Source organism: Phlebotomus papatasi, chromosome 3 (assembly GCF_024763615.1).
Source record: "Phlebotomus papatasi isolate M1 chromosome 3, Ppap_2.1, whole genome shotgun sequence".
In the NCBI taxonomy this organism is placed as follows: Eukaryota; Metazoa; Arthropoda; class Insecta; order Diptera; family Psychodidae; genus Phlebotomus; species Phlebotomus papatasi.
In genome coordinates, this window is record NC_077224.1 from 61,433,342 (window position 1) to 61,460,418 (window position 27,077).

The 27,077-nt window shown below is 34.1% G+C and overlaps 1 protein-coding gene across 1 annotated transcript in view; it reads right to left on the reverse strand.

The window, feature by feature from the left end:
- Positions 1–27,077, reverse strand: part of LOC129807113 (teneurin-a) — a 232,326-nt gene that overhangs the window by 101,634 nt on the left and 103,615 nt on the right. The window contains exons 6-9 of the mRNA XM_055856153.1: positions 26,066–26,260; positions 21,360–21,569; positions 15,712–15,897; positions 6,744–6,890 (exon numbers count right to left, since the gene is read on the reverse strand). Coding sequence (XP_055712128.1) covers positions 6,744–6,890; positions 15,712–15,897; positions 21,360–21,569; positions 26,066–26,260 — 738 coding nt within the window. The remainder of the gene's footprint in view (positions 1–6,743; positions 6,891–15,711; positions 15,898–21,359; positions 21,570–26,065; positions 26,261–27,077) is intronic.

Consider the following 27,077-nt stretch of genomic DNA (forward strand, 5'->3'; position numbering starts at 1 on the left):
TACCTTTAGCATGACATTAACCAGTGCTCTCTTGGGGGAAGAGGAAATTAGAGCTGGAGTGGTTTGTTCCGATGACAATCAATACGCTCAATGTACCATTGATGTGTGTTGTATTATAAACACCAGGAGCAAGTACAGGAAAGATGTGTTCTGTCAACTTCATTCCACCTCTTTTCCGTTTCACTTGAATATATTTTGTGAATGTGTCATCGAGAAACGTGGCAGATATGCCATCAAATGTTTGTGATGGACAGGATGGATGTTTTTTCATCTTCTCACACTTCAATCTTTCCAACCAACAGAAAAAAAAAGAATCGAAGAGCTATAAAAAAATTGACATGGGGAGCTTTAGAGAATCATTCCCAAAGATGAAAATGCGTGTATATTTTGCGGGGCTAGGGAGGGGCAGCAATGTTTGTTCACAGATTACAAATGGGGATGAGTGTAGAAAAGTTTGGCGCCTATTTGAAATTCCTCACCGAAACCAATAACGAATGAAATGAAATTTTTGGGCACAAAATTGAATTTTGCATTCCATAAAATTGAATTTATCTAACAGTCTCGTCCCCCATCCGAATTTCTCATCAACCTCAGTTATCATCACCTTCCACTTGGTGCCGGCTCCTGACAAGTGAGACTAATTTCTCTTGATCTCATTTTAATGACACATGCACGTACGCAGAATTTTTCTTAAAAAAAAAAAGCTAGGGAGATTAGAAAATACCAAGCAACAGGGATCCTCATTATAAGAATTTCTGCCATAATATTTCAACAGGGTTTTGCACAAATTTCTTTTAATTTAATGTTTTTTTTTTAATATGTTATCATTATGGGTACTCCCTCATGACAAGTTCTCTGTTTTATATGGAGCTATTTGAAGCTAGATCATTTAATCATCTCACAGAACCGATAGAGAAAAGTTATTTGGACAGAAATCTAGTATATTTATCCCTCCACAGGGATTAGTAACTTCTAAAACGAGATCACTTTCAACTTTTAAGATATTTCGTGTAACGATTGCAAATGCAGAGAAATACATACGTGTTTGTATGTAAAAGTAAGCTTTGGTTTCAATTCTACCGGCCACATGCTTATAATAGGGGGGAAGTGGGGCACCTTTGATGGTAGGGCACCTTTGAAAATGGAATTTTTCTCCTATGTTGAAATGGAACTGAGCCATATCGTAATGTAATTTAGCTGCTCAATCTGTTTGTGCTAAATTATATCACGATATGGCTAAATTTTATTAAAAAATAGGTGAAAATCCCAATTTCAAAGGTACCCCACTTTCAAAGCTGCCCCACTTCCTTCTATCCGGTGAGTTAAGTAACAGAACACTTTTTCTATGGCCTGGTACTAACAGCACCAAATTCTGCTATAAAATAATAATAACAATAGTTAATGCCTAAAAATTAACTTTTCAATACCTAGTTTTTCATTAAAATGTAAGACTGCACTTATTGTTATTCTTATACCAAAATAATAAATAATAGGGAGGGTGGGGCAATTTAATGACTGGGCAGTTTCAATTTTTGCATATTCTTCTTATCCCTTTAAAAGAAATGGGATAAAACCTTTATGTTATTGAAGAGATAAGTGAGACCCATGTTCATAAAAATAATAAATTTCGTGAAGCTTCTCGTTTGAATTCTGTAATTGATTTTATAAAACTGCATCAAAATTAAACTTTTTGTAATGTTTTTCAACAATTTCTGAACTATTGCACTTATCTATCGAAATAACATCATTATATTAAATTACCAGTGGTTTTATGATTTTTATAAGGAATTTAGAGTTGAATGAAATCTAAGACGGTTCTGACAATTTTCATTTGAGTTCCGAAAATTCGTGAGGGGCAGTTTCATGCAAGCACACGGAGAAGTTTCCAGTGTCTAACAATTTACTTTTATAATTAAAACTAACTTAAAATGATCATTGAAAACGTTTTGTAGCTGTTTTTGTCGATAAAGTTCGAAATTACGGAAAGTAGTATTTCCTAAAAGTTCATTAAAAAAAAATCTTTCAGTGTTTTTTAAGTGCTTAAAAATGATGAATTTAATTGTTATAATATATTTTCAGAATGTTTTCAGCAAGATATTGTAAATTTTTTTCAGTATTTTAATAATTCAAGACTTTAAAATACTATTAGAAAACTGTTATACTAAAAAGGGCATGTTCTAAGGCGATATAATGATCCAACAATGTACAGAATTAGCTTAGCACTACAAAAGATATTTCTTTCGTATAAAAATTCAAAGAAAATTGCTCAATTAGTGAGAAATAGGCTTGGAAATCTTTGGCGATATTTTATTTTCTCTGTATGATCAATTAGTGTTCAAATTTTGTTATAAAGTTCTTGTTCGATTATATTTTTAAGTTTTAAAGTCCTAGGAGACTTTAAGAATAGTAATTTTATTCAATTATGATATCGCAAGTTTCCTATAAACACGTTTTATCTTTCTCAAAAATTGCCTCATATTTATCTTGAAATTGCCCCGCAATGGAGGACTTTAACAAATTCTGCCTTTCAAGTGAAATGAATTTCTCCATAATAGACTAATGGAATTAAAGGATTATTCTTATTATTTTTATTAACCCTAAACCAAACTCTAATTCACAGAATATACAAAGTTTTACTTCTGTTTATCATCTTTTTGCAAAATGGTCCCAAAATCCATTTTGCAATTTATGGGTGAAATTGCCCCACCCTCCCCTAAAATATCTTTTAATTGAAAAAAAGTTAAATCACAATTTAAGCTTATCTTGTGAATGTAAATTTTAAAGAGAAATTTTTTATTAAGAAAAATGGCTAGGTAACTGTACCAAATTTCGGCCAGCTTACAATTTCGGTCATTTCTTTTGTTCCCTTAATTGCCATTAATTTTTAGTTTTGCATATTCAAGGGATTTACATACTGCAAAAATTAGAAGAAAATGTCGCTTCGAAAAATTTTGAAAGGGCAAGGAACTCTAAGCATCAAGGTGGACGAAATATTATTCAAAGGTATGTCTATAAACTGCAAGGTTTCAAGCAATACTCCTTGAACAGAAGTAACAAAAAAAATCATTTTGTATTAAAAATTTCACACTTCAAACCTAAAACTTTAGCGCTTGCATACAAACAACTGCGCCGAAATTCAATACAGTTACTTTAGTAAATAGAAAAATTATTTATAATTAGCCATTTTAAAAGGCCTAAAAAGAAAACTTTTGGATTTAAGAACAGAATTACATGAATTACAGGAAAATGTGATATTGAAATTGTGCGACAATTGTGAATTCAATATAAAAATCGGAGATTCCGAATATTTCCGTTAATTTGCATATTATTTTCTATAAGGTTTGTTTAAATAAAAGCTTGAGAATTACGTTTTGAGAACAGTTGATATCGCCATCTATTGAGTTTTCTTCTGGTACTTGCAAGCTAATTGAGCAAATTTCTAACAAATTATTTTCATTTCACCAATTAAAGTATCAGGTGAGATTTTTAACAATCTCTCCTGCTATTTTACTGTGAAAATGATGCAACTGAGGTATCTGTGAGATGAAAGTCTAAGTGTTTCGGTAGTGTTTTGTTTGAAGGAGAATAGTTTATGATAAAAGTCGTCGAAGTAATGAAAATGGTTTCCAAAAAGTTTAGATGATCTTTGGAGTGTTTTTCATAAAATTTCCCCTTATAATCCTTTCATTCATTCAAATTTGCATATTAAACACTTAAAGATGCGTATAAAACAAAGTCCACATAACTAAAAAAAATAAACAAACAAATATTAACGAAATGGTTAAACTTCGAAAGTGAGCTTTTTACAAGCTTTGAGAATTACAAAAGCTTAAATTTCATTTCCATATGAGTACTATATTATTCACATTGAAATAAATATATTCACTCCCATATACTGTGTACTATTTTGGTCACTTTCTGTACTCTACAATTAGGATTTGAATAAATTGAATACTTTCATGCCATAGCCAATTAAAAAACCTGAATGTACCAAAATATTTTAAAAGGTTACTTATTGACGTTTGGATAATACTTAATGAATTAGTTATTAAATCTTTTTCAAAAAGCTCACTTTAGAAATAAAGTTTAAATATCTCACTGACAGTTCTTCATTTGGTTTTGATATCAATTTTTGAAAGCTGTATGGAATCTTTCATATCAATTTTTCCACAATTTTCATTATCGCCCTCTGTTTTTCGCTATTTCCATCACTAAAATGGAATGAATTTATTTAGATGGCAAATATTGCTAACGTGAAGTAAAAAGAAATAGATTGTCGACAATTTACTGCCATTAACAATCTTTACCTCCGCATGAGGGCACTGTTTTATCCTAAGAATGGTGCTGACAGCTGCTTTCAATGTTTTATTTTGAATATTGTACAGGGAGTTCTGGATTAAGGGGTTACATGTGTCTCTCAGGTCAAAAAAATCATTTTTTATTTTTTTTTTATTTTGTAGTATAATATTTGAAAAATATTTTCTGAAAATTTCAAGTCAATCGGAGTAAAACTCTCGAAGGTAGAACAGTTTTAGTTATGCATTCTTGCGTTTTTCTCAAAACACCGTTTTTCAATGCGGTAGTCAAGATTACTCAGAGTTTACTGAACCGATCTTTCTGAAATTTTGCATACTTGTTTTGAGAAGTATTTTCTAGTGTTTGAACGCAGTATTTGCACTTCCTTTAATCAGAACCACTTTTACAATACAAAATTTGTTGAAAAATAGGGTAAAACTCATATTCTTTTACAAAAACTTCTGCCAAAAATCCAAATTTTGTTTTTTTTCAAAAATCCTTCGTTCATCCACGGGTCCAACTAATTCCGAAAATCAGCTACCAACTGTAGAATTTTCCAAATTTTTCAAATATTTTTTTTTATTTTGTTCTAAAGTTACTCTTTCATATTATGAGAGTTTTATTATGAGAGTTCCATAGATGTTCAAATAGCAGATTTTTCTGCAATAGCTTATACAACCTATGAAGAAGGATTTCCACCGTTTGCCTCTGGAGGTTGGTCACCAACGTTAAGACGGCGGTGGACGCAATAGTAGGAAAAGACAAAGAAATCACTATTTTATGTAAACCTACAATTTTTTAAGCATTTGTATAGGAATGAACATCTTTTTTTAACTTATTTAAAACAAACAGCTGTACATTGTAAATATTTCTTTGGAGAGCGAATAAATAATAATAATAATAATATCCCAAAAGTTGGAATTTCTAAAATATTTTCGACATAATAAATTATTATCAGAAAAAAGGCTTATTTTTTGACCTTAGAGACCCATGTAACCCCTTAAGTGAAAACGGATTGAAAGAATCTGATATGAATTGCCTTCTATTGGGAGCACATTTATAAAATAATTTTTGAAATTCCCCTAAATGTATGCAAATATTTTTTCAAGCGGTGAATTTGAAATACATTTCTTATGAAGCGTTGGAGCTGAAAATAAGCTTCGAAATTCGCGCCGAAAATTTTTCCTTCTCTATAACGGGACCGAAAAGAAAAAGATCATGGACAGGAGTCAGTGTTCGTGCGATCAAGAAGACGGGAGCATTGAACTCCGTGTTTTGAGCCATGAGGAGTGGATAATTGGTTATCCTAGGGTTCATAGTGCAGCAATATATCGTCAGTTGGATCAGCAATTGTCGTAACTTCCTCATAACCTCATCAGCAGCTCTTGTATAGTGTGTGTATTTCCATGTAGTTAGAAGAAGTACTGATGAGACAAGGAGGAAGATACGACAATTGCTGATCCAACTGACGATATGCTACTGACTCACACCGGAACATGCTGGAGTGTCCTTCATCGCCAGCCTCCCGGAGTAGAGCCCCCAATAGCTCATTCCCGGGGAGTCACGAATCAAGCTCCCTTTCAGCTTCACGGTTAAAGGCCGACTGATGAACCGATTCGTATGCACCTTCGGGATAATCCATCGGGCGCTCATAACTCCATCTATCGGCGATATAGTACCCTTTGAATTTAGCCGTTATAGCACCCCTCAGAGTCACCACCCCAACTGAACAGTGAGGTACCGTTGGCTTAGCTGATCAGTTCGTGTTGGACCGTGTACATGTCAATGTCCAATGTAAAATTCCCAGTGCCCACTGTAAGGGGATTCCCGCCAAACAATTTCCCCCCAATAGTTTCCATACCTTAGGAAGGAGGAAACAAGCCTCCGAAACGTTGTAAGGAAAATAAAGGAGAGAAAAGCAGTAAGGTCAATCCGTGTCTTTTTCATCGCTTGCAATCCAAAGTGACCGAATTTTCCCAATTAAAGCTTAGAAGAGTCTTCGTCAGGACAGGCTTTCTCCCTCCAACTCCTCTAGGCTCAACAGTCCTACTACAATAGGTACAAAACTATCTTGTCTTGCGCAATTATAAAATGAATTCTATTATTATTATTTAAATTAGTTTGTCCGACATTTCACTCTGTCCGGCTTTGCAAATCTTGTCATATTTTCTTTAAAAATATGAATTTACTATTACTAAAATTATAATCAATTTTGATTCTCCATAGAAAAAAAAACCTTAAAAGAACTAAAAATGTCTAAGGAAAAGTATAATTTGATTTGACTGGCTACTTTCAGCACAAATTCTAATACTAAAATCGTAAATTTGAGGTGAAAATGTGTGCGCAGTTATTTTCAAGTCAAGGGTAGTTTCACGTTGAAGAACGTGTCCGGAATATCCAGCGATAGTGGTTTAAAGGGTAAGTTGCAGCAATTGATGTTCACTTACCGTGATCATTGTCGATGTTATCCTTGCAATTCATTTCCAGTGGGATTGAGCAATCTGTGCCAGCCCATCCTTCTATGCAGACACAACGATATTCACCATCCTCCAGTGTGCACTGACCATGTCGGGAACATCCATTTTCACATCCAGCTACGTGGGTTGATGCAATTTTTTTTTGTCCGGGTGGGGAAGTGAAAGAAGAAAATAGCACAAAATTTATTTATGTTAGTTTTCTTGATCAATTACATGTGAATTGAAGTCGATGGCGACACCCAATTGGAAAACACTATTCTTGGTTATTTTAGCACTACGATGGGATTTTCTACAATTTGCTGGAAAGATTTATGTGGTGTCCACTTTCTCTTAATATCCTTCACTCTCTCATCTTTCCCCAAAAATTGCACTAAAGGCAAAATCTCTCAAGCTTCCTATAGCATCACACTATGTGGAGCAACTTGATATATATTCCAAAGCAAAATGTCCTGTTGTGATTCAATGAAAACAAATTTTTCTTCCTCACCACTTTGCATTACGCTGGGAACCATCCCCAAACCAGGAGCCCTTCGCATATATACATGCACATATATATTTATATATATATACATTGGATATTTCACCATGTAAAATGAACAGTGAATGTTTATGTGGCTTTTTGCTCTTCCGTGTATTTTTCTTTGTCCGTCTTTTGCAAATGAAAACAAAAACAAATGGGGGAGATGGAGCAGGAAAAAGAGACAAGAGCAAAAAGTATTATATGTGTGTGTTTTTTTTTGGGGGGGTAGGGGGGTGGTCCACCACCCATCCTCGGAATGAGAAAAGTGACGGTGGAACTTCCACTCGTTTTTGGCTTTTGTATAACTTTTCGAAGAGTCACAAGCATATTGAATTTTTATGAACATTCCAGAGAAATCGTCAGTGTTATTCTAAGTGTCAACTGCGGGTGCTTTTCAGACATACCCTCAACATTTTCTCCATTTTGTAGTTTCCACCCATTCCTCACTATGTTATTTTTCCGTAAACACTGAGCTAGTTTAAACCCATACCCCCTATACTCTACTCCTACAAATAAAAAAAAAGAAGATGCCTGAAGAAAACATTCAGAGAAACACACATTGTATACAGAAAACACAGAGTGCATTTTCCAACAAAGAATTTTCTGAAGAAATTGGACTTTTCAAACATTTTTCAACCCACACTAAACTTCTACAGAAATTTCTTCCCATATATCAAAATAAAACGTGAATTATACAACTTTTAATTTTATCATTTGCTGAACTTTTCACCAGAGTAAGATTTCTCCTGCAGACGGGAGGTATCTCTCCTAAGGATTATGGAATGTGATTATAAAATTTTCAGCAGTAAAAAACATTCGGTTATCAAATTATTTTAATTTCAGCTTATTAGTGCCAAATTTCTGGAAAAATACCCGGAAAAATTCTGAATGATATGTGAATTCATGTCGGAAAGCAGTCAAAATCGAACTGAAAAGGTTAATTAATGTTTTGAACTAAGAGGTACTTAAGTTCCTTTTAGATAACTGACGGGGTTCCAAAAGAAAATCAGACTAATAATAATAATAATATTAAATATGAGAAGCTCAGAGCAAAAAAACGCTATTTTAATAGGGAAATGCGTACGGCTTAGAGTTTTTTGCTCCTCCGAGCGCTTCATATACATAGCAAAATTATTTTTCATTTATAGAGTTGATAATCCTTTTTACAAGTACAGAATTTATTATTATTAACAGCATTAATTATTATTCATTTTGAATCTTAATGCCTTTGGTACGCCTTTTAGCTCGGAATAATTTCATGAAATCAAAATTCACGTCCCTTTTCTTTCTTAAAAGATTTGTATAAGTCTGTTTCGCTCTTTCGGTCTCAAAATTCGACTGAACTAAATTTAATTTAGTGTGATGTTCAAAAGAAGGAGAAGAGTTGAAAAGAGTAGAATGGACATATGCATAACTTTAACCCTTTAACCCTTTAACGACGAAACAGTTTTCGCTGACTGAAAATCACCAATAAAAATGAAACCGATAAACAAAACTCGTCAAACGTCTTACATCTCACCTTTGAAAAGCCAACAGAGTCTGATTTGATATATTTTCATTCTAATGAAAAATATTATGTTTTTTATTATCTTAAAACAGTTTTGCTTAAAAAAACTGAAACTATAAAAAATAATTAAAATTAAATTTTCAATATGATAATTTAAAAATTCGTCATTTTTGAACTTAAAAATTTAATATACAGGAAATAGCTGGAGACTTGCAAAAAATGTACTAGATTCCTTCAACTTTCAACTTTACAATTATGTACAAACTTAAGAAAAATATAAGTTTAGGTGGTCAGGAAAAATTAAATGTTGAGAGTAGACCGTTAGAATGATATAAGTCAGATTTTGGAATTTCGGTCTAAAAAAACTTTCTTGCTCTTTATGTTTTTATTGGCCGACGACGTTTTGATTCTTGGTTTTTGATGTGAGTTGTGAGTTTGTAAAAAATCTATTTAAAATGCGTTTTCTGAACTGTCATATTCATGTTTTAAAATTGTATGTAGGCCCTGAAGAAGGTCCCAACCAAGGATCGAAACGTCGGCCAATAAAAACATAAAGAAGAGCAAGAAAGTTTTTCTAGATCGAAATTCCAAAATCTGACTTACAGGAAAAAATATTTTCTTTATGGGACACTGGTATTCAAATCGTCCTTATAGGGTTAAGGACGATAGGCATACCGGTGTGTACATTTTAAAATGTACCCCTGCGCCTTTGTTATAATATTTGTGTTATAATATCTTCAAGCTTGTCCCAGCTGAAATTGAAAATCTGGAAGACTCTCTATTTTATTATGAAACCATTTAGAAATGAAAAAAGAAGATTAAATGTTCTGAATATATCTGATGAAGATCAGTACATCTCTTAAAAAATCAACGGCCGATTGATAATAACTTCAATGCCCGAAATATTCGAACTTCAACATAAAGAGTTTTCGAAGAAGGAAGTTTTGTGAGCCGATAGACCATTCACCATGCTAAGTTAGAGTTGGGGACTTTTTTTAGAAAAATAAATTTCGAATGAAGTCGAAAAATGACACAATAGAACTCAAAATCGAATTCAAAAGTATTTGAAGATGATAGGACTTCAAGAATGCTTAAAAGAAATTTAGCTACTATAGTAAGAGCATTTGACGTCCAAATTGGCCCAAAAGGTACTCTCTATTGTTGTGGGTACGAGATGAGCCATCCCGTTAGAAACTAAAAAATTATTCCAGGACCTCGGGATAGCATCCAAACGAGTGGCGCATGCCCTCTCACTGATCACTCTTCACAACCCCATTGTTATTTGTTATGAATTCATGAACTACGATAGGCGATCAAGAACTCAGGACAATTAGTCCTCCGTTACACCGTCAGTCTACGCTTCCAGTCTTGTTCTATATATGTTGCTAGTGTAAAAGGTGTACTATTCTCCTACGTGTTACTCGTCTACCTTCTCTTTTGAGGGGTATTTCTAATTTATAAGATGTCGCAGTACCTGATCATTTATTTTTTTATTTCTTATTTATTTAATTATTATTTTATTTAAATGACTGCTACCGTCGTACCTTGACCAGCTGGAAACTGATTGACTTAAATTGATTTTTTCGATTTTATTGCTCTTAGCATAAGCTGTATAAAATTTGGATGTTTTAATGCATTGCCGAACTTCTTTAGATAATTTGTTTTCACAGTTTTCACCGTTTCGTATTTTTTGCCATTTTTAAAAATTTTAAATCTTTTTTTTTGAATTCTCAGTAGTTTAGCAGTAAGGAGATGCCAGTTTAGCCTCAATCGGACTAGGTTGTGTTTAACCTAGGATCAATGAAGTTAGGATTGAAGAGTGAACAGTATTTTATTTCTTTATTAAATTCTATTAAAACAGATTTAGAAATTCAAAGTGACCCAGGAAATGGGTTTGAGAACCAAGAGCAAGTAGGATACCTTAGGCTTATTGTGAACCGAGTCTAACTATCCCCTACCTTTGAGATTTCCCTCCTGTTTCAGATTGGCAAAGAAAATGACGATGAAAAGCATTCTAGAGCATAGGTCTTCATGGTCTTCTTTTTCTCCTTATTCTTCAGAAACAGTGAGGAAATCTCAAGATTTAGTATTAAATTCGATTCGCAATTAGCCTATAATTACACTATTAGTAGCTTACTGCTTTTTTTTATGGAGGGGTCATCGAATACCCGAAATCGATATTGATAATAGCACCGTTAATGCGATACAAATTCATGGATATACAGAAAAATCGATAAACACTTATTCAGTTTTTTTTCTACTTTTTTAATTAATTTTTTAACTACCTTTCTAATTATATGTACCCTTTATTATACAATTTAATAACACATCAACTGAATTTTCTCACTTTCACTTCTATAGTGTGTTATTCTTTTAAATAAGTTTTCATGTGACTTTCATTCCGTATAACACATGTCTAATAATAATTTCTCTCACATTGTCTAGTTGGAAAATGGTAAAGATTTTCATTGAAAGTAAATCACTCGAGGATACTTTGTAATTAGAGCTGAGACTTGAGTTTTCGTTTTGAGAAAAATAAACTCTTAAATTCTCAAGTTAAATTGTTGAAATGTTCATGAATCATGCTGAGAAGTTGTGTCTGTCTTCTCACAAGACCTTTTTTCAACCCATGCAACTTCCTTTTAGCCCTCTTTGTACAAGCATCCAACAATGATGTGTGCTATAACGATTGAATATATATAGTTGAAAGTGATTGTATGAGTAATTGAAATTGGAGCTGCTTTTTTGTCATCTTCCCCATTCACCCACTCTCCTCCATCCGGAATTTCTATTGTATGGAAGCTTCCAAAGTTTAAATTGATTTACAATTTGTTTTTCATTTCAATTAATCGAGGATCAGGAACAAATTGCCAACAGAAAATTTGTTTGTATTTGGACATTTTCACGTGAATTTGCAAATTAACTTTACATTGAATAACTTCAGGGAGAGACTTTTGGAGCAACATCTGAAAAAAAAATTGTATAAATTCTGCAATGGTATACTGTTCATTGTTGAATTACTTAGAATTTTTAAAAACAGGTATGGAAATTACACAAGAAGAATTTTTGTTTACACCATTTGCATTTGTATCTAAAATAAAATTGTGCAATTTTATTTAACAATTATTACTAACACTTTATTACAAATATTAGGTGAGATTCTTAACAATCTCACCTACTATAATCCTAACAAAATTTCATGTCGCCCGATCGACCTCAAATTTGGCCAAAATGTGTTTCAGCACTTCCTGATCACGAATATATATGTGGCTAATTTACGTTCCCGGCCGGCCGGCCGGCCGGCCGGTCGGCCGCTCTTTGGAGCTTAATAGCTCCTAAACTAAAAAAGATATCGACTTGCGGTTTTCGGCAAAGGTTATATATCGGGTGAAAATTGCAACTTGGTGCATAGACCCCCCACCCCCCACCCCTCCTTCCGCCATTTTGAAGACCCCCCTTTTTTGTTTTCTCAATAGCTCCGCCCCTATGGCATTCAGCCATAGGGGCGGACCCGAGCTATAAGGGTCCAAAAAAAATTTCTTAAAATGGCCATAACTCCGGTTCTAATTATCAGAATTTAAAAAGTGAGGGCTTTTTGGAAAGCTCTCGTGAAATGCCACTTCCCCTTCTAACATCGCAAGTTCATAAAATTACCGCTAGGGGCGCTTTTTTAAAAAGAAAATTTTTAAATCTTAAAAGTTAAATAACTCAAAAATTCCATTGTGCATCGGGCTGAAAATTTAGTATGTTGTAGCCGTTGATTATACCTATCAAACAAAAAAAACCTTAAGTCGATCCATAACCCCTGACCCGAGCTATAAGGGGTCAAAGTTCGAACATTGACCGGCCTCTATCTCCGGTTCTAATTAACATAGCGACCTAAATTTTACCTTTTTGGTTTCGTCTCGATGAGCACTTTCAGATGGAAGTTCAAAAAGTTACCACAGGTGGCGCTGTGATAGCGTCAAAATTGATCGAAATTCAAAGTCACTTTTCTCAAAAACGGCATTGTGCAAGTTAATGAAATTTTAGTATGTTGTAGTCCAGTCTAGGACGTTTCCAAAATGGTGCGTATGTGCGCTGTGGTTTCAATAGAACCGGAGATATGAGGGGTCAAAGTTCACGAAATTCAAAAAATCATATCTCCGGTTCTATGTGACCGATTTTGATGAATGAGGGCTTAAACGAAAGATCTCACCAAATGCTACAACTTTCTAGAACATTTGAACTTCGTGGGACCAACACCAGGGGCGCCACAGTCGAAAAACCAATTTCAATATCACATAACCTCAATTATCTCGACTGTCGCTGAACCGATTTTGATGATTACTTCGACATAATTGTAGAGGACATTTGTCTCTACATTTCGTCCATACATCATTTTCCACTCAGACTATGCTATCACTCCGATTTTGCCGTTTAAGTGTGAAAAAATTGATTTTTCCCATAATAACGCTTTGAAATCACTCAGATGCCAATTTGACTGCCTCTACTCCACCGCTCTACAAATTTACCGCTCTACAACTTTGTGAAAGTAATTTTCCTCTATTTTGTAAGGAAATACGTTTATCGAGCCAATTTCTAAAAGGTAATTTTGTGACTATTCTCAAAAATGCTGGGGCAAATAGTACCAGACATTGGGTATTATCATATTTTGATTCGCTTCATTACGGGCTTCCGTAAATTTGAAAAAATACCTAGAGGACATACTTTCATAGAAAATTTATTCATCTACACCTTTGTAAAACACCATTTTCTCTACGAGAAAAGTGAGAAAACGAGAAAAGCGCTTTTCAAGCTACTTTAGAAAAAACAAACAAACAAAAGACTGCAAATCGTTTGACCAATGCAAACAACAAGCGGCTAAACATGTCAAAGACGTTTCTTTTCGCCGTGTGACATTAGAAATTGCTTCGCTTTTTTGTTACTTTTTTCATTATACCTTTTGTTACTTTTTACCCCAAGTAGCCATTTTTAATAAAAGGATGTCTGGAGAAAAGAACTTTTGTGAAATTCTAAAATAGATAGCGGATTCGAATTCAAAATGTCCAAATTATTTAGAAAATATTCACCAGTGCATCAATTTTGGAAAATAAGTACGTAATAATTGTAATCTTCTGCAAGGAAAATATTTCAAAAATAGGGCTAAAAAGTTCGATATTTTCTATTTTCAAAATTTTTTGTTCGAATTCTAAGAAACTTACGACATTGAAGAAGGTCTATGGAGGCTATCTATAGAAGAACTTTGAGCCACTATCTTTTTTACCTTGGAAGATATTGAATTTTAAATTTTTCGATTTGTAACTTTTTGCCCTAGTCTCCCCTACTATGTATGAGATTTAAAAGATTTAGAGAAATTATTTAAAGAGAAGTACACCAATTAACTATTTCGTCTGAAGCTAACCGATTTAATCATTCCAAAAAAAATATTTCTAAACCTATTCGGGCAGTGTTAGATTTATTTGAAAGGTATTGGCATCGAAATCGAAATATGATTACATCAATTTTGAACAAAATTTAATTTTGAATTTTGCGAATTTTCATTGTTTCAAATGGGTAAAGAGAAAATGAAGGAAAAGAAGGTCTCTTTTACTTCTTCGTGGTTTTTTTCTTTTACCCATCTAAAACAGAAGGAAACTTTAAGATCAAAATTCGGTCTAACCGTTATACTCGACCGGTATTCGATTTTATTTTGGGATGGTTATTGAATAATTTATGAAGCAGTATCAATAGGTTTAGGCCGGTGTATTGTATACGCAATATTTATTGCTACAATCTTTTTTAATTCTTACTAAACCGTTTAAAAAAAAAATAAATACATAACGTATGTTAAAACTATAAGTTTTAAAACCTTTCAAGAAGATTTGGTTAAAGTTATTTAATGAATTTTCCAGATTGTCCGTTGGATATTTCTATTTCAGTATTTCAGTGTAAAGTGGTAAAAAGCGTTTCGATCAAACTGAAACAAGTTTTATTATATCCCTGAATTGTGAGAGAGATTGGAGAAAATAGGGTCAATCAATACGAAAGTGTCATTTAGTTCTGTCCCAGTGATAGTTGGGGATTTACAGTGCCATGTGACATTTTCAAATTGGTTGGATTTAGCATTTAAATGTCTCGGAATTGAGTGAGAAAAAATCGGAAGTGCAATTAGTAAAGTTAAAACTACGATCAAATTAAATATAGTTTGATGCAAAAAAAAATAGTTAATTAAAGTTGAATACGCATAGAATGACAGTGAAAAAAAGTGCTCCAATGGGGTAAGAGGTGAAAAAACTCGTCATGGGTCCGTGCCTCTAACACATTGGTATGTAAATTCAGTTTTACGACAAGTTAATGTATAAATATATCACGTTGGGTGAGAAAATGTCCATGGGAGGGCGAGTAGCGTAGGGTTCTCTAATGACCTCGTGGCCTTATTGTCCTCTTTTCAACTGCTTTACACTTTTGTGCAGTGATAAAATCTCCATTGGTATAGACCCAATTTGCGTGCGACACACGATGCTTTATGTTTTAAGGGGGGTAGAAGACACCCCATGGGGGCACTTGAAGAATACCACCCCTACACGAAAAAATAAACCTATTTTCCACGCCACTCGTAATTATGCAGTGTCAAAAAATCCTTCCTCATTTAATCACATTGAGGCAGGTTCTACTACGATTATTTAATTAACTTCTTTTTCCCCATTTTACCTAAAAAAAAATCATTTTCACGTTCTGTGGATTACATTGCCGAACCTCTTGATCAAGGTGTCCATTACGTTTGTTCATGCGGAATTTTAAATCGAATTAACCTTTCAATTTAGTCCTTTGCCCTCCCGGAAAGTTCCAAGTGAATAAAAAAAATAGTCCTCATCGCAGTGCTAAAATCCCACCATTCATATCTTTTCTATATACAACATTGTACTTACGCAATGTACAGTGACGTCCATTCCATCCTTGGGAGCATACACAAGTGCCATTCTTGCACTGACCGTGCTCTGCACAACGTGCATCGCATGGCAATTGATCACACAGATTTCCAGTCCATCCGGCATTGCAGCGACACTTTCCAGATTCGCACACCCCATTCGGTCCACAATCTAAACTGCATACAGCTGCAAAAGCGAAATAGAACAAATAATGGTAATTCAGTGGGATTGGAGATGACTAAACTAGCGAATCTTGGCTTAAGAATTACGTGGGTTGAAACACTGAAGCTTACATATTCGTCACAGTCGCTATTCAGAAGAACTCTTGCCAATAGTCATGGTCTGGCAGAGGCAATGAACTTAAGATTATTGCATTCTTATGCTGCACAAACATTGCAAAATTCAATTTTGGACATTTCGAATAAAATCTTAGGGGGAAGTGGGGCACCATTGAATTAAGGCACCTTTAAAATAATTTCTCCCCTCATTTTTATATGTAACTGAACCTTACTACTGGTATGATTTTGGTCCACAAACCAATTTCCAAGCTAAATTACATTATGTTGAGACTCAGTATTACTTAAAATGGAAGAAAAAACCTCAATTTTAAAGCTGCCCTAATTCAAAGGTTCTCCATTTTCCCCTATATTAAAAAAATGTTTAACTACAAGTCGATCCATTCAGTTACTTTACAAACCTTTGAATATCCTATCTAATTTATTCAAAATCCTAAATTAAGTTGCGAAAAGGCTTTAAAAGATATTTAACATTTTTGAAAAAATAATTAGTGGGGATTTTGCATGTTTGACACACTGTGTAGATTATTCTTTGATTATTTAAATAAATGTGACAAAAACACTGATCGAGTTATTTTAATAAAGTCTATACTAGTGAGTAGGGGAGATTGGGGCAAAAAGTCACAAAACAGATACACAAGCTACCCGTGCGCCCCAGAAATTTCTAATTGGCGCAGTTTTATAGGAAATTTACTGCTCTACAACTTTGTGAAATTCATTTTCCTGTAAATATTTTGCAAGGAAATATATTTATAGAGTGGTTGTCTTAAAAGTAATTTTGAGAACATTCTCAAAAATGCTGGGGCAAATAGTACCAGGTATGGGGTATTATCATATTTTGGTTCAATTTATTGCGGCCTTCCGTAAATTTAAAAAATCTCAGCTAAAAATACCTAGATCACATATTTTCATAGAAAATTTATTTTTATACAATTTTATAAAACACCATTTTCTCTATCTGAACGAGAAAGCGCTCTTCAAGCTATTAAAAAAACACACACACACAAGAGACTGAAAATCCTTTGACCAAAGCAAACTACAAGCGGTGACACATGGAAATGACGTTTCTTTTCGCACTGAGACATCAAAAATTGCTTAGGTTTTTCTTATTATTTGCTCCATACCTTTTGTTACTTTTTACCCCAAGTGGTCGTTTTTAATAAAAAGATTTGTGGAGAAAATAATCTTTTTAAAATTCCAAAATAGATAGCGGCTTCGTATTCAAAGAATCGAAACCATTTAGGAAATAATCATCAGTGCATCAATTTTGAAAAACAAGTAGGTAATAATTGATATCTACTGCAAGGAAAGTATTTCAAAGATTGTGCTAGAAATTTCGATTTTTTATCTTCTAAATTCCTTGTGCGAATTCTAAGAAACTTACGACATTGAAGAAGGTCTATGGAGGCTATCTATGGAGAATAAATAGGCCGCTACTATACGATCTTGGACGATATTGAATTTTGACCTTTTCGATTTGTGACTTTTTGCCCCATTCTTCCCAATATAAGTTTCAAAATATTTATTTGAGTTTTGGAAATAATGACTTAAAGTCAAGACATAAAAAAGTGTCTCAAACATGGTGGCTCTCCCCAAATCATTCTTTATACCGTTTATTCAAAGTCGGAAACTAATTAACTCTTCAGAGCGTATTTGTCATTCGATTGGGACAAATTTGGATTACTTTGAAAGGTTTTGAAAACCTGGACAAATATGAATCTGAAATATGAAATTTAATTCTAAATTCGTAATTTTAAATTGGTTGCAAACACGTAAACATAAAAATTAGTCAATAAAAAAAAGGTTTACGAAAATCTTTATTTAAGCAATTAACAGAAAACCTTAGAGCATATCATTACTAATCGCAGAGTATTCTATTAAGCAATATTCTTTTTAAGATATTTAAAAGATTAATATTTCCATAAAATCTATTTCTCGTCAGAACGCAATGTATTTCTCTGTAGTCCACATTTATTTGAAAATTATTTTAGTCTACCCTTGATAAATAAATTATTGGTGTCTATTTCCAATACAGTGAACAGTTTAGTGAAAATTTAATGAATTAGTAAGATTTATTATTATGTTTGCGGCAGGAAACCAGGAACAAGTGCGGTATAAGCCAAACTCTATATTCATACATAATATAATAAAAGCTTGGAATATTCAAGGCTTTTAAATATTGCGAGTCAAATTTTAAGGTTTTCGGATTAAACTGATTTAAAATATCTAATTATTAAACGATTAAAATATCGCATTGTCCATTAAGTCAGTCGAAGAAGAGATCGCCCAGGAGTGAATGATAAATGGGAGTACAGTAAATGAGATGAATAGTTATAATTTTCTAAAAACTACGACGATAAAATTATTCTGTGGATTAGATATGAAAAAATGGAATATATTTTGTAAAATATAGTAAAACGTGGTTAGTGATTTTAAAAACTATCTTATCTCGGAAAGATGATTTATCCTGCAAACTGGATGATCCGAGTTACACAGTCGATAAGTGCTCCTCTGTTCTTATTACCCTTAAATGTTCATTTATACGAAGATATTTTTTATCGAAACATTGTCTTCCAAATAAAAATAAAATCAATGTATACTTTATTTTTAGTATCTTTTTACTTTTGGCGCATAAATATCATTGATCTAGCCTTGTGTATGTTTAAATTTTCTGGATATTAAAGATTTCTTGAATTTGTTATTGATAAAATGCATGAGGTGCGTTGTTTTTTTCTAGATACCATGGTGCTATACTCAACCGCTCACTGTAACCGAAGAATAACTGAGAAAGATATAAATTGTAACAGGAAAATGACTTCCTTCCGGGAGCGTCAGAAGTGATTATCCTTTCAGAGACAAGACCAAACATGCTTTTCTTTCCGCCAAATAAAATAAAATAGTTATATTCTTCTGCAATATTGTTTCTGTTTAAGATTGAGTTTCCATGTTATAAACTACAACAGATATTCAAGAATTTGTAGTCTGAAGTTCACTTAAAGCTGCCATCAGAACGCTTTCAGGTGTTTTTTTTTTATTTACGGAAAATTTTGAACAATAAAATAATCTGCCAGACTTCTGAATTTCTTTTAGTTGGAGCGGGTTTTATACAAAAAATATAACTAAGGTGAAAAGAACACCTATTGACACTTTAAGAACTCGTGTCAGGAGCACCTATTGACACCCTACTCTGTACCTCAGGGGCCTCTCGACATTTCATTTTTCCATACGTTTTTGCATAGAGCCACTGAAGACTATTGGAAAAGTTTTTCCTAATGAGAATTGACTTATCAATCCAATATATTTCGAAATCGTGTAAAGCTATCTGAAACACATATTTCATAATGTTCGCCAAAATTATACAAAAACTACGAGGAAATTTGTTTAAGTCGCGGTGCAATAGCTGCAAAATTTGTACATGGAAAACTGAAAAATAGCTTCATTTTTTATTAGGCTTGACGGACCCCTGCTGTACCATTTGAAATACGAGATTTGAACACTTATCCTTATCGAAAAACGTAGATTAATGCAAAAAAGCCGTATTACTTACATTTTATTAGATACATTAAATAAATTACAACGCTTTGACAAAAATGTCAAAAAGGGTTCCCTGTCAAAGAGGTGTTCCTTCGACCCTACCCTTCTATTTTTCCCGTTTGAATTTTTATGACTAGAAAATTTTATCATATTTTTCACTTTAGTGTCTTTCGAAATAAAATAAGGAATCTTTCAATTTTCTAATTTAGCCTAGACATCTTTAGGGGGATTATAACAGTTGGTTAAAGACATTTTATCTCAGATATAAACCACTAGGGGGACTAAGGGCCTTGACAGACAAGAGGATTAGCCGAGAGACGGCTTAGCGTCATTATATTAGAAATAATGGTAAAACTACATTTCCGGCATTTTCTACTAAGTCGTCTCTCGGCTTAAGTCGTAAGTGTGTCTAGGGCATAAAGTAGGCCATTTAGACTTACCTCCATTTAAACGATCTTCAATCAAATATTCAGCTGAATCTATTTGAAAACTCTTAGCATACCCTTATCCTTAAATGTTTCTTGTTGTCAGATTTTGCTAAAGTATTAAAAGCCTTGAACACGTGTAATATTTTTAAAGGAAAAAAAATATTTGAAGCTCCATAATTCTGAAGGGTAGCACATTTCGGAGCTCAACCCCTATGCTTACACCAAAAATTCATTTGCCATAAAATGTAGCTAAACGGCATACCGGCGTGAAAAGATGAAATTATTTATTAAATATCAAAAAGATTTTTCCCTACGTTGGCGCAGTACTTCCCTGAGATTGACTGTATATCCCAATTTACCCTCCATCAGTGAAACATTACTTTTGTCCATACAGCATAGGAGAGAGATTTTCCCCATAATATGCATGTTTATCTTCCTACCGTAAAGTTTTTTCTTCTTCTCTCTCGTTTTTGGAGGGGTGGAAGCGAACACCGTAGAAGAAAAGGTAAATAAATTTGCAGGAGAGGTGTTCTTTTCTTTCCTGCCAACCCCCTACCCTTACATCAACATCAACTTTCGCTTTTTGTATAGTGGTCTGTGTGTTGAAAATTTAACTTGATTTGCGCGTCAGAAATTTATTTGTGCCTTGTTTTAGGGGGGAAGACTGGAAGCCAGGTATGTGGGCGGAAATTAAATGGGTGCTATAAATAGATACTTAACGAAACACCTTTGCCTGTAATACATTTGCAGAGGAAGTACTCCAGGAGCAATATTGATTAACTTGGTGATACAGTCATATGTGTTATGGTTTTGTGGTATAGAGAATCAAATTGTTTGATACTATTGTGCATTAAATTGCACCTCCATGTTTTATATTACCACCCTCTTTCCCCTGTTCCAACCACTCCCTTACCCATCCCAATTCAGGGATTCAATGGGAAAATGTGCACAAAATGCAAACTTTTGTGTTTATCACTGCATTACAATCTTAATTAAAATTGCTCCCATTGAGTGGTTTTATCCGTAATTAGTTGAAAATTGTCAGGAAAGAGGAAGAAGTCCAAACGAGAGGGATTTGTTCGTTAAATATTGCCCAAACAAAATCAATCACAATGTGAGACCAAATGACAATTCAGTGATTGATAAATGGGGTGCGATGTGGGGGTGACTGTTTTGGTGTTCAAACGACGAAAATTAATCATTAACGGACATTGACCATAAAGTAAAAAAAAAATCCGGGTGAATTAGCAATGTTCTGGAATATCCAGCAGCTGGATAAATATGTAAGCTTCAGGGATAAATTATGAACATACCTCATTAGGGGGATGGCCGGATGCTATAAGGCCAAAATCTGTATCAATGGACAAAATTCTGTAAACATCTATCATACCTTGAGAGCAATCTGGTCCGGTCCAGTGCCTGTCGCAGACACACGTTCCCGTTTCTAAATCATACGTGCCATGTTCAGAACAGCCGGGTAGACATTGGTAAACTTGCTGGTCAACCATAGCACAGTCGTCACCCTGCCAGCCAGCTTTGCAGTAGCATTGACCATTCACACAGGTACCATGGCCCGAGCATGAGGGATCAAGGCAGTCAGCTGTCATGCAATTAGATTTTTTTTTCATGATTATATATATTAATCAGGTTATTTGAATCCAACTTTCACATCCAGGCGCATACACGAAAAGCAAACACATATTTTCCCCAAAAAAAATCCCTCATTCCCTGTACTGATATCCAGGTTTGAGGGTAACACTGACATACACTCGACGAAACATTTGCAATATCCACCTACATTTTCATTTGTTCCCATTTTGCTGAGGTGTAATGTTTCAAAAGAAAAAAAAAGTTCAGTTTCTCTTCTGAAGTGCTACATTTTGTAGTTAAAATGTTGGAAACTGGATAAATATATCAGATGTGATGAGAAATTACATCTTTTTGGCTTCCTTTCCTGAATAACATTCGAAAACTCTTATGGCTTTAATTGCTCTGAACTCTCAGTATAGTTCGATTTGTTTGTAAACTGAGGTATTTTCTAAAGCGTTCACTTGTTATTGTAAAGCTTAGAAACATCAAGCTTCTTTAAGGACTCTTCATAATAACAAACTTACACTGGACTCTTTTCAAAGCTAAAGTTACAGCTGGAAGAATAAAAAACTTTCATCAACTACTTGCTGTAACCCTTTGGCCATTGAATCATCTATATAAGAACTTATTAGAACTTTAATATTCAACTGTATTACCACTAGAGGTGAAAATGTAGTACAGGAAAGTACTCATGCTTTGCACGGTTCTAAGGGCCTTGACAGACCTGAGGATTAGCCGAGAGATGGCTTAGCGTAATTATATTAGAAATATTGGTCAAACTATATTTCCATAATTTTCCATTAAGTTGTCTCTCGGCTTAAGTCGTAAGTATGTCTAGGACATAAGCTTCTTATGACTACATTTTTCCTATGTTTCTGAATAAATGTGACTCCGCTGTATATTTTAAAAAGAGGACACTGTCCCGTAGTTTTTAAAATATAGGTGCCATGAGTCACATTTACTGGGAAACATTAGAAAATTTTACTCATTACGAAGCTTGGGACCGTGCAAATTATGGGTACTTTCACGTATGATACTTTAGGACAAGTTTAAAATTTACATTTAAACTATTTTATTAAATCATAATACTGAAATTAACTTGGAAAAGAGAACGAATTTTGATAAAATGCGGTGTTGTGTTAAGTCTTTCTTCTCTTTTGAGACACTGGGTACCCAAAAGAAAATCGAAAATTGATCGTAAAATCATGACTCTATAGAAATGTCATAATTCGGAAAGTGTTAAACCCAGCTTAACTTGAGCAGAGTCAATAAATTTTGTGAAATTCAATGTATTTAAAGGGATAATTGAACAACGAAATGTTTGTTTGAGAAGCTGTTTAGGTCAACAAAAGAAATAAAAAGGTATGGCAAAGCGTTCCAGCTTTGTGCAATGCTCGAACTCACGAGATAGCGCTCTCCGTGAATTATCTTTTCGATTTGTTTTTTATCCATATAAGTTTACTTCCGTTTTACTTTCCGTTTACTTTCAAAATTAAAGCAAATAAATTGACAAATAGGCCCTTTAAAGTGGTTTAACTTTGGGTTTCGAAAATTCGATGTCGATATTTTTTGGGTAATAGGGCCTACAGGTATCCATAGAAGAAACGTTCGAAAGGACTACCTTCAAAACATGTACGAAAATACAAAAAATCGTTAAGAACCGTTTACGACAAAAACCCAAAATATATGTTTTTGAACCAATATATAAAAAAACTTTTAAACATAATAAGTAATTTACGGATCCTTTACCGATTTAATACAAATTCAGTCCAATACAGACTGATTCGCAATTTTAAGACCTTTCTAAGAAATCCAAATTTAAATAAATAAGTTGAGAAATAGGCCCTCCAGAGTAGTTTAACTTTAACATTCGAAACATCAATGATGAAAATTTTTCGGTCATAGGCGTCTAAGGGCGATATATTTGCATGAACTACCTGCGTAGGAGCTGTGTTTCGAGAAACACCAAAAAACATCTTTTGAAGCGTATAAGGAAGAGAAGGAAAATGGAGGAAAACATCTCTAGATAATATTCTTTAGGGGGACTACTAAAGAGTCCATGGAGGGAAACTAGGGTCAATTGGGGTAATTTGGTACCATTTCCAATTTGGGACATTTGAGATTTTCTCAGTGTTTTAGAGATTCAAAAGGAAGAAATCTGTTCCTTTTCTTCTTAAACGTATTTTTCTTCTATTTTGCGGTCTTTGTTTTTCTCTTTGCTCATCTGAAACAGTGAGAAAATATCAAGTGTCCCAAATTGTATATGGTTCCAAATTACCTCATTTTACCCTATACACCGAATCAGATTCTATTGGATTTTACAAGGTTAGATGTAAGATGTTTTGTTAGTGTCCCGGTCAAAATCCCGAAAGCCAAAATCCCGAAAGAAAAAAACCCGAATTCTTAAAAAATGTCATAGCTACTCTCACGATTGCACCTGCGCTTGCTGGAGACAAAGGAAAATCTACCGTGCCTTGGTAATTTATTCTACATTTTTCTCCATATAATTTCATCCCTTTCAGGATTTTGAACATTCGGGATTTTGGCTTTCGGGATTTTGGCGTTCGGGATTTTGGCTTTCGGGATTTTGGCTTTCGGGATTTTAGCTGCCACCGGTCTTTCTTGGGAAAATTATTCTACAGGATTACCATCCATTTAATTTTATTCCTCTCAGAATTTTGAACATTCGGGATTTTGGCTTTCGGGATTTTGAGTTTTTGGGTTTTAGCTGTCTTCGGGTATGACATAATTGGTAATATCCGTAATATGTATGACTAAATTTTCAGTTATAACAGGGAAATCGCCGAATGGAATAAACAGTAAACGAATATCCAAATATTCTGGCATTACTCTGAAATTTGATCTCAGTATTGAAACCCAGAAATTCCCTAGTGTATAATAATTCTAAGAATGTGCTTTATTTAATATTCAGAAAAGGGACCCATAACAGTTTCCTATACTAATATTGTTCTGATAGCAAATGAATTGGTATTCTTATCAAAGTGAATCTAAAACCTTGCTTATACGGGGTTTAAAATCGAAGATTAAACATTAAACTATTTTGTAAGAGATTTAATTTTTGAAAAGCTACAACCCAGTGTAATGAATTCGGCTATAAATTTCACTTATTAATATTGCTATATGTAGCTTGCTTATAAAGGATTTAACGTTAAATCTTATCATCTGTATGGGTCGTTATATGCAAGCGATAATTAAATCTTGGAAGGTTGCTAATGTTCATGAGAATATGAGGCAATGTGTGATAAGTCGTTGAATGAAATGTAAAATCTTGAATTTTGAGTATTTGTGATTCAACATTTAACAGACAAATTGCAAGAGTGCGCTCTTGTCGAGCATCCTTCTTTCGAGTATTTAGGCGATGACTTTTTGCAACTGAAACTTTGTCACATTAGTGAAATAAGGGCAATGAATATTTGAATTCTTAAAATTTTTAAGGGTATTATTTGCTGTAGATAAATCTTAAGGTCTCGGTCAAAATCCCGAATGCCAAAATCCCGAATTCTTAAAAGTGTCATAGCTACTTCCATGATTACGCCACCGCTTGCTGGAGGCAAAGGGAAAATTTCTGTGTATTGGAAAATTATTCCAAATACGATAATTTGTTTCGACCGTGTCATCATCTACATCATTATTCCAAATATTATCATTTCATCCCTTTCAGGATTTTGAACAATCAAGATTTTGGTTTTCGGGATTTTGGCTTTTGGGATTTTAGTGTTCGGGATTTTGGCTGGCTTCGTAAATCTTAGATCTGAAACATGTATTGCTGTGCAGTTAAGGCTTATAATCTTTCTGTACAGAAGTAGTTCTTGAAAAATTCGAAATCGAAAGAGTCTTTCTTACTTCTTAATACTTTCGCAAGGTGGCGGAAGTTACTTCACATTGTTGTGTGGAAAAAACAGAACAACGACGTTTACTGTTCTTGCCCCAGTATTTAATCACTCCATAATCAGTGAGTAACTCTTTTACCAGTGTGATATTTGATAAATTTTCCCCACTTTGTTCGAAAATTTAGTATGAAAATTCGAAATTCAATTTGAATTCTTCGAACTTCAACGACTTTTTGTGCAAATAGAGTTCCATTTACCTTTTATCCAAGACACTATTTGAGAATCAAAATCTACTTCTGTTCGGGCTCAATGGTGGAATTGTAATTATTTCCGCAAGTGTAGTCAAATGAAAATTATGACTTCTATATAAATGAACCCAAAATTAAATCAAATTAGAAAATAGTAAAAATATGTATTTTAGACAAGAAAAACCTTCGTAGTCTCAATTTTGAAAGTGAACAAGGATCAGCAGAGCAAAAATGTGAAATACCCACAGGAGCAAAAAAACAGTTAAAAGTAGTCCAAATTGTGTTTAGTCACAGTGATAAAATAAAATGTTCGAGACAAGGAATTTGCAAATATTCACACACAGACACACTCACTCAGAGGTGACATAAAAATTGGGGAATGAAATGAGATAATTAAATTTACTCACGTTGCTCACAGAATTGTCCTCTCCATCCACGTTCGCAGTGACAATCACCCTCGATGCAGCGTCCATGGCCAGAACATCCGGGCACTTGACACTCACCCGCTGGTACATCACACTCAGGACCCTTCCAGCCCTCCTCACAGTGACATACACCGCCACCGTAGTGACCATGAGCTGAGCACAAAACTGGACAGACACCTAAATCAAATGGAAAATGGCATTAATGTGAAGATTCTCGTCTCTCTGTTTTTTTTTCCTTGCTTGTCTTCAGACCCCCGTATCTTCAGGGTTGTACTTTGCCTGAATAGGCAAGTATGGATATAGGATATGGGGGTTTTCTTTTTGCCATAGCACAACTCTCCTCGTCACACTGCTCGAAAGGAGGACGACGAAAAGGAAAAGCCTCCCAGCATATCGCCCAGGAGAATGGAAGGAAAAAAAGCCATAGTCATTGAGCAGAGAGGCAAGAAAAAAAATCGATAATAAGGAGCTCTGGACGAGAACAGATAAGTGGACTGATGTGTCATGGTGGTGTCGTACATATGTAGTATGTATTGGGAGATAAATAGAAGAGGCACCGAAGTGACATGATGGCAAAAGGAGGAAGTTGGTAAGGAGACGATGAAGGCAGCAAAAGAGGGTGAAAAGACACCACCAAACTGCTCCACCATTTGATGAAATCGATCGAATGGATGCAAAAAGGGTTTCGACATTGTAAATACGGTGGACGACTAAAAACAGGCGGATGGACCGCTCGGTAACGACCCTTTTGCATACTATAGTCTTCCTATACATTTTAGGGATGAACCGGTATCCTCCAGAATAACCACAGAACGTCTTATGAGATTTTCACTCTCATTGCGGATTTAGTTTGAAACTTTAAAGTTTAAACCATCTCAAAGTTCTATGAGTATATGGGGCGTTGCTTTATTCAGCCTTAAGATTTTGGGTTCCGGTATGAAATTAGGAAACAATAAACAAATTTAGTCTTATTAGTTCTGAACTCCCTTGAAAA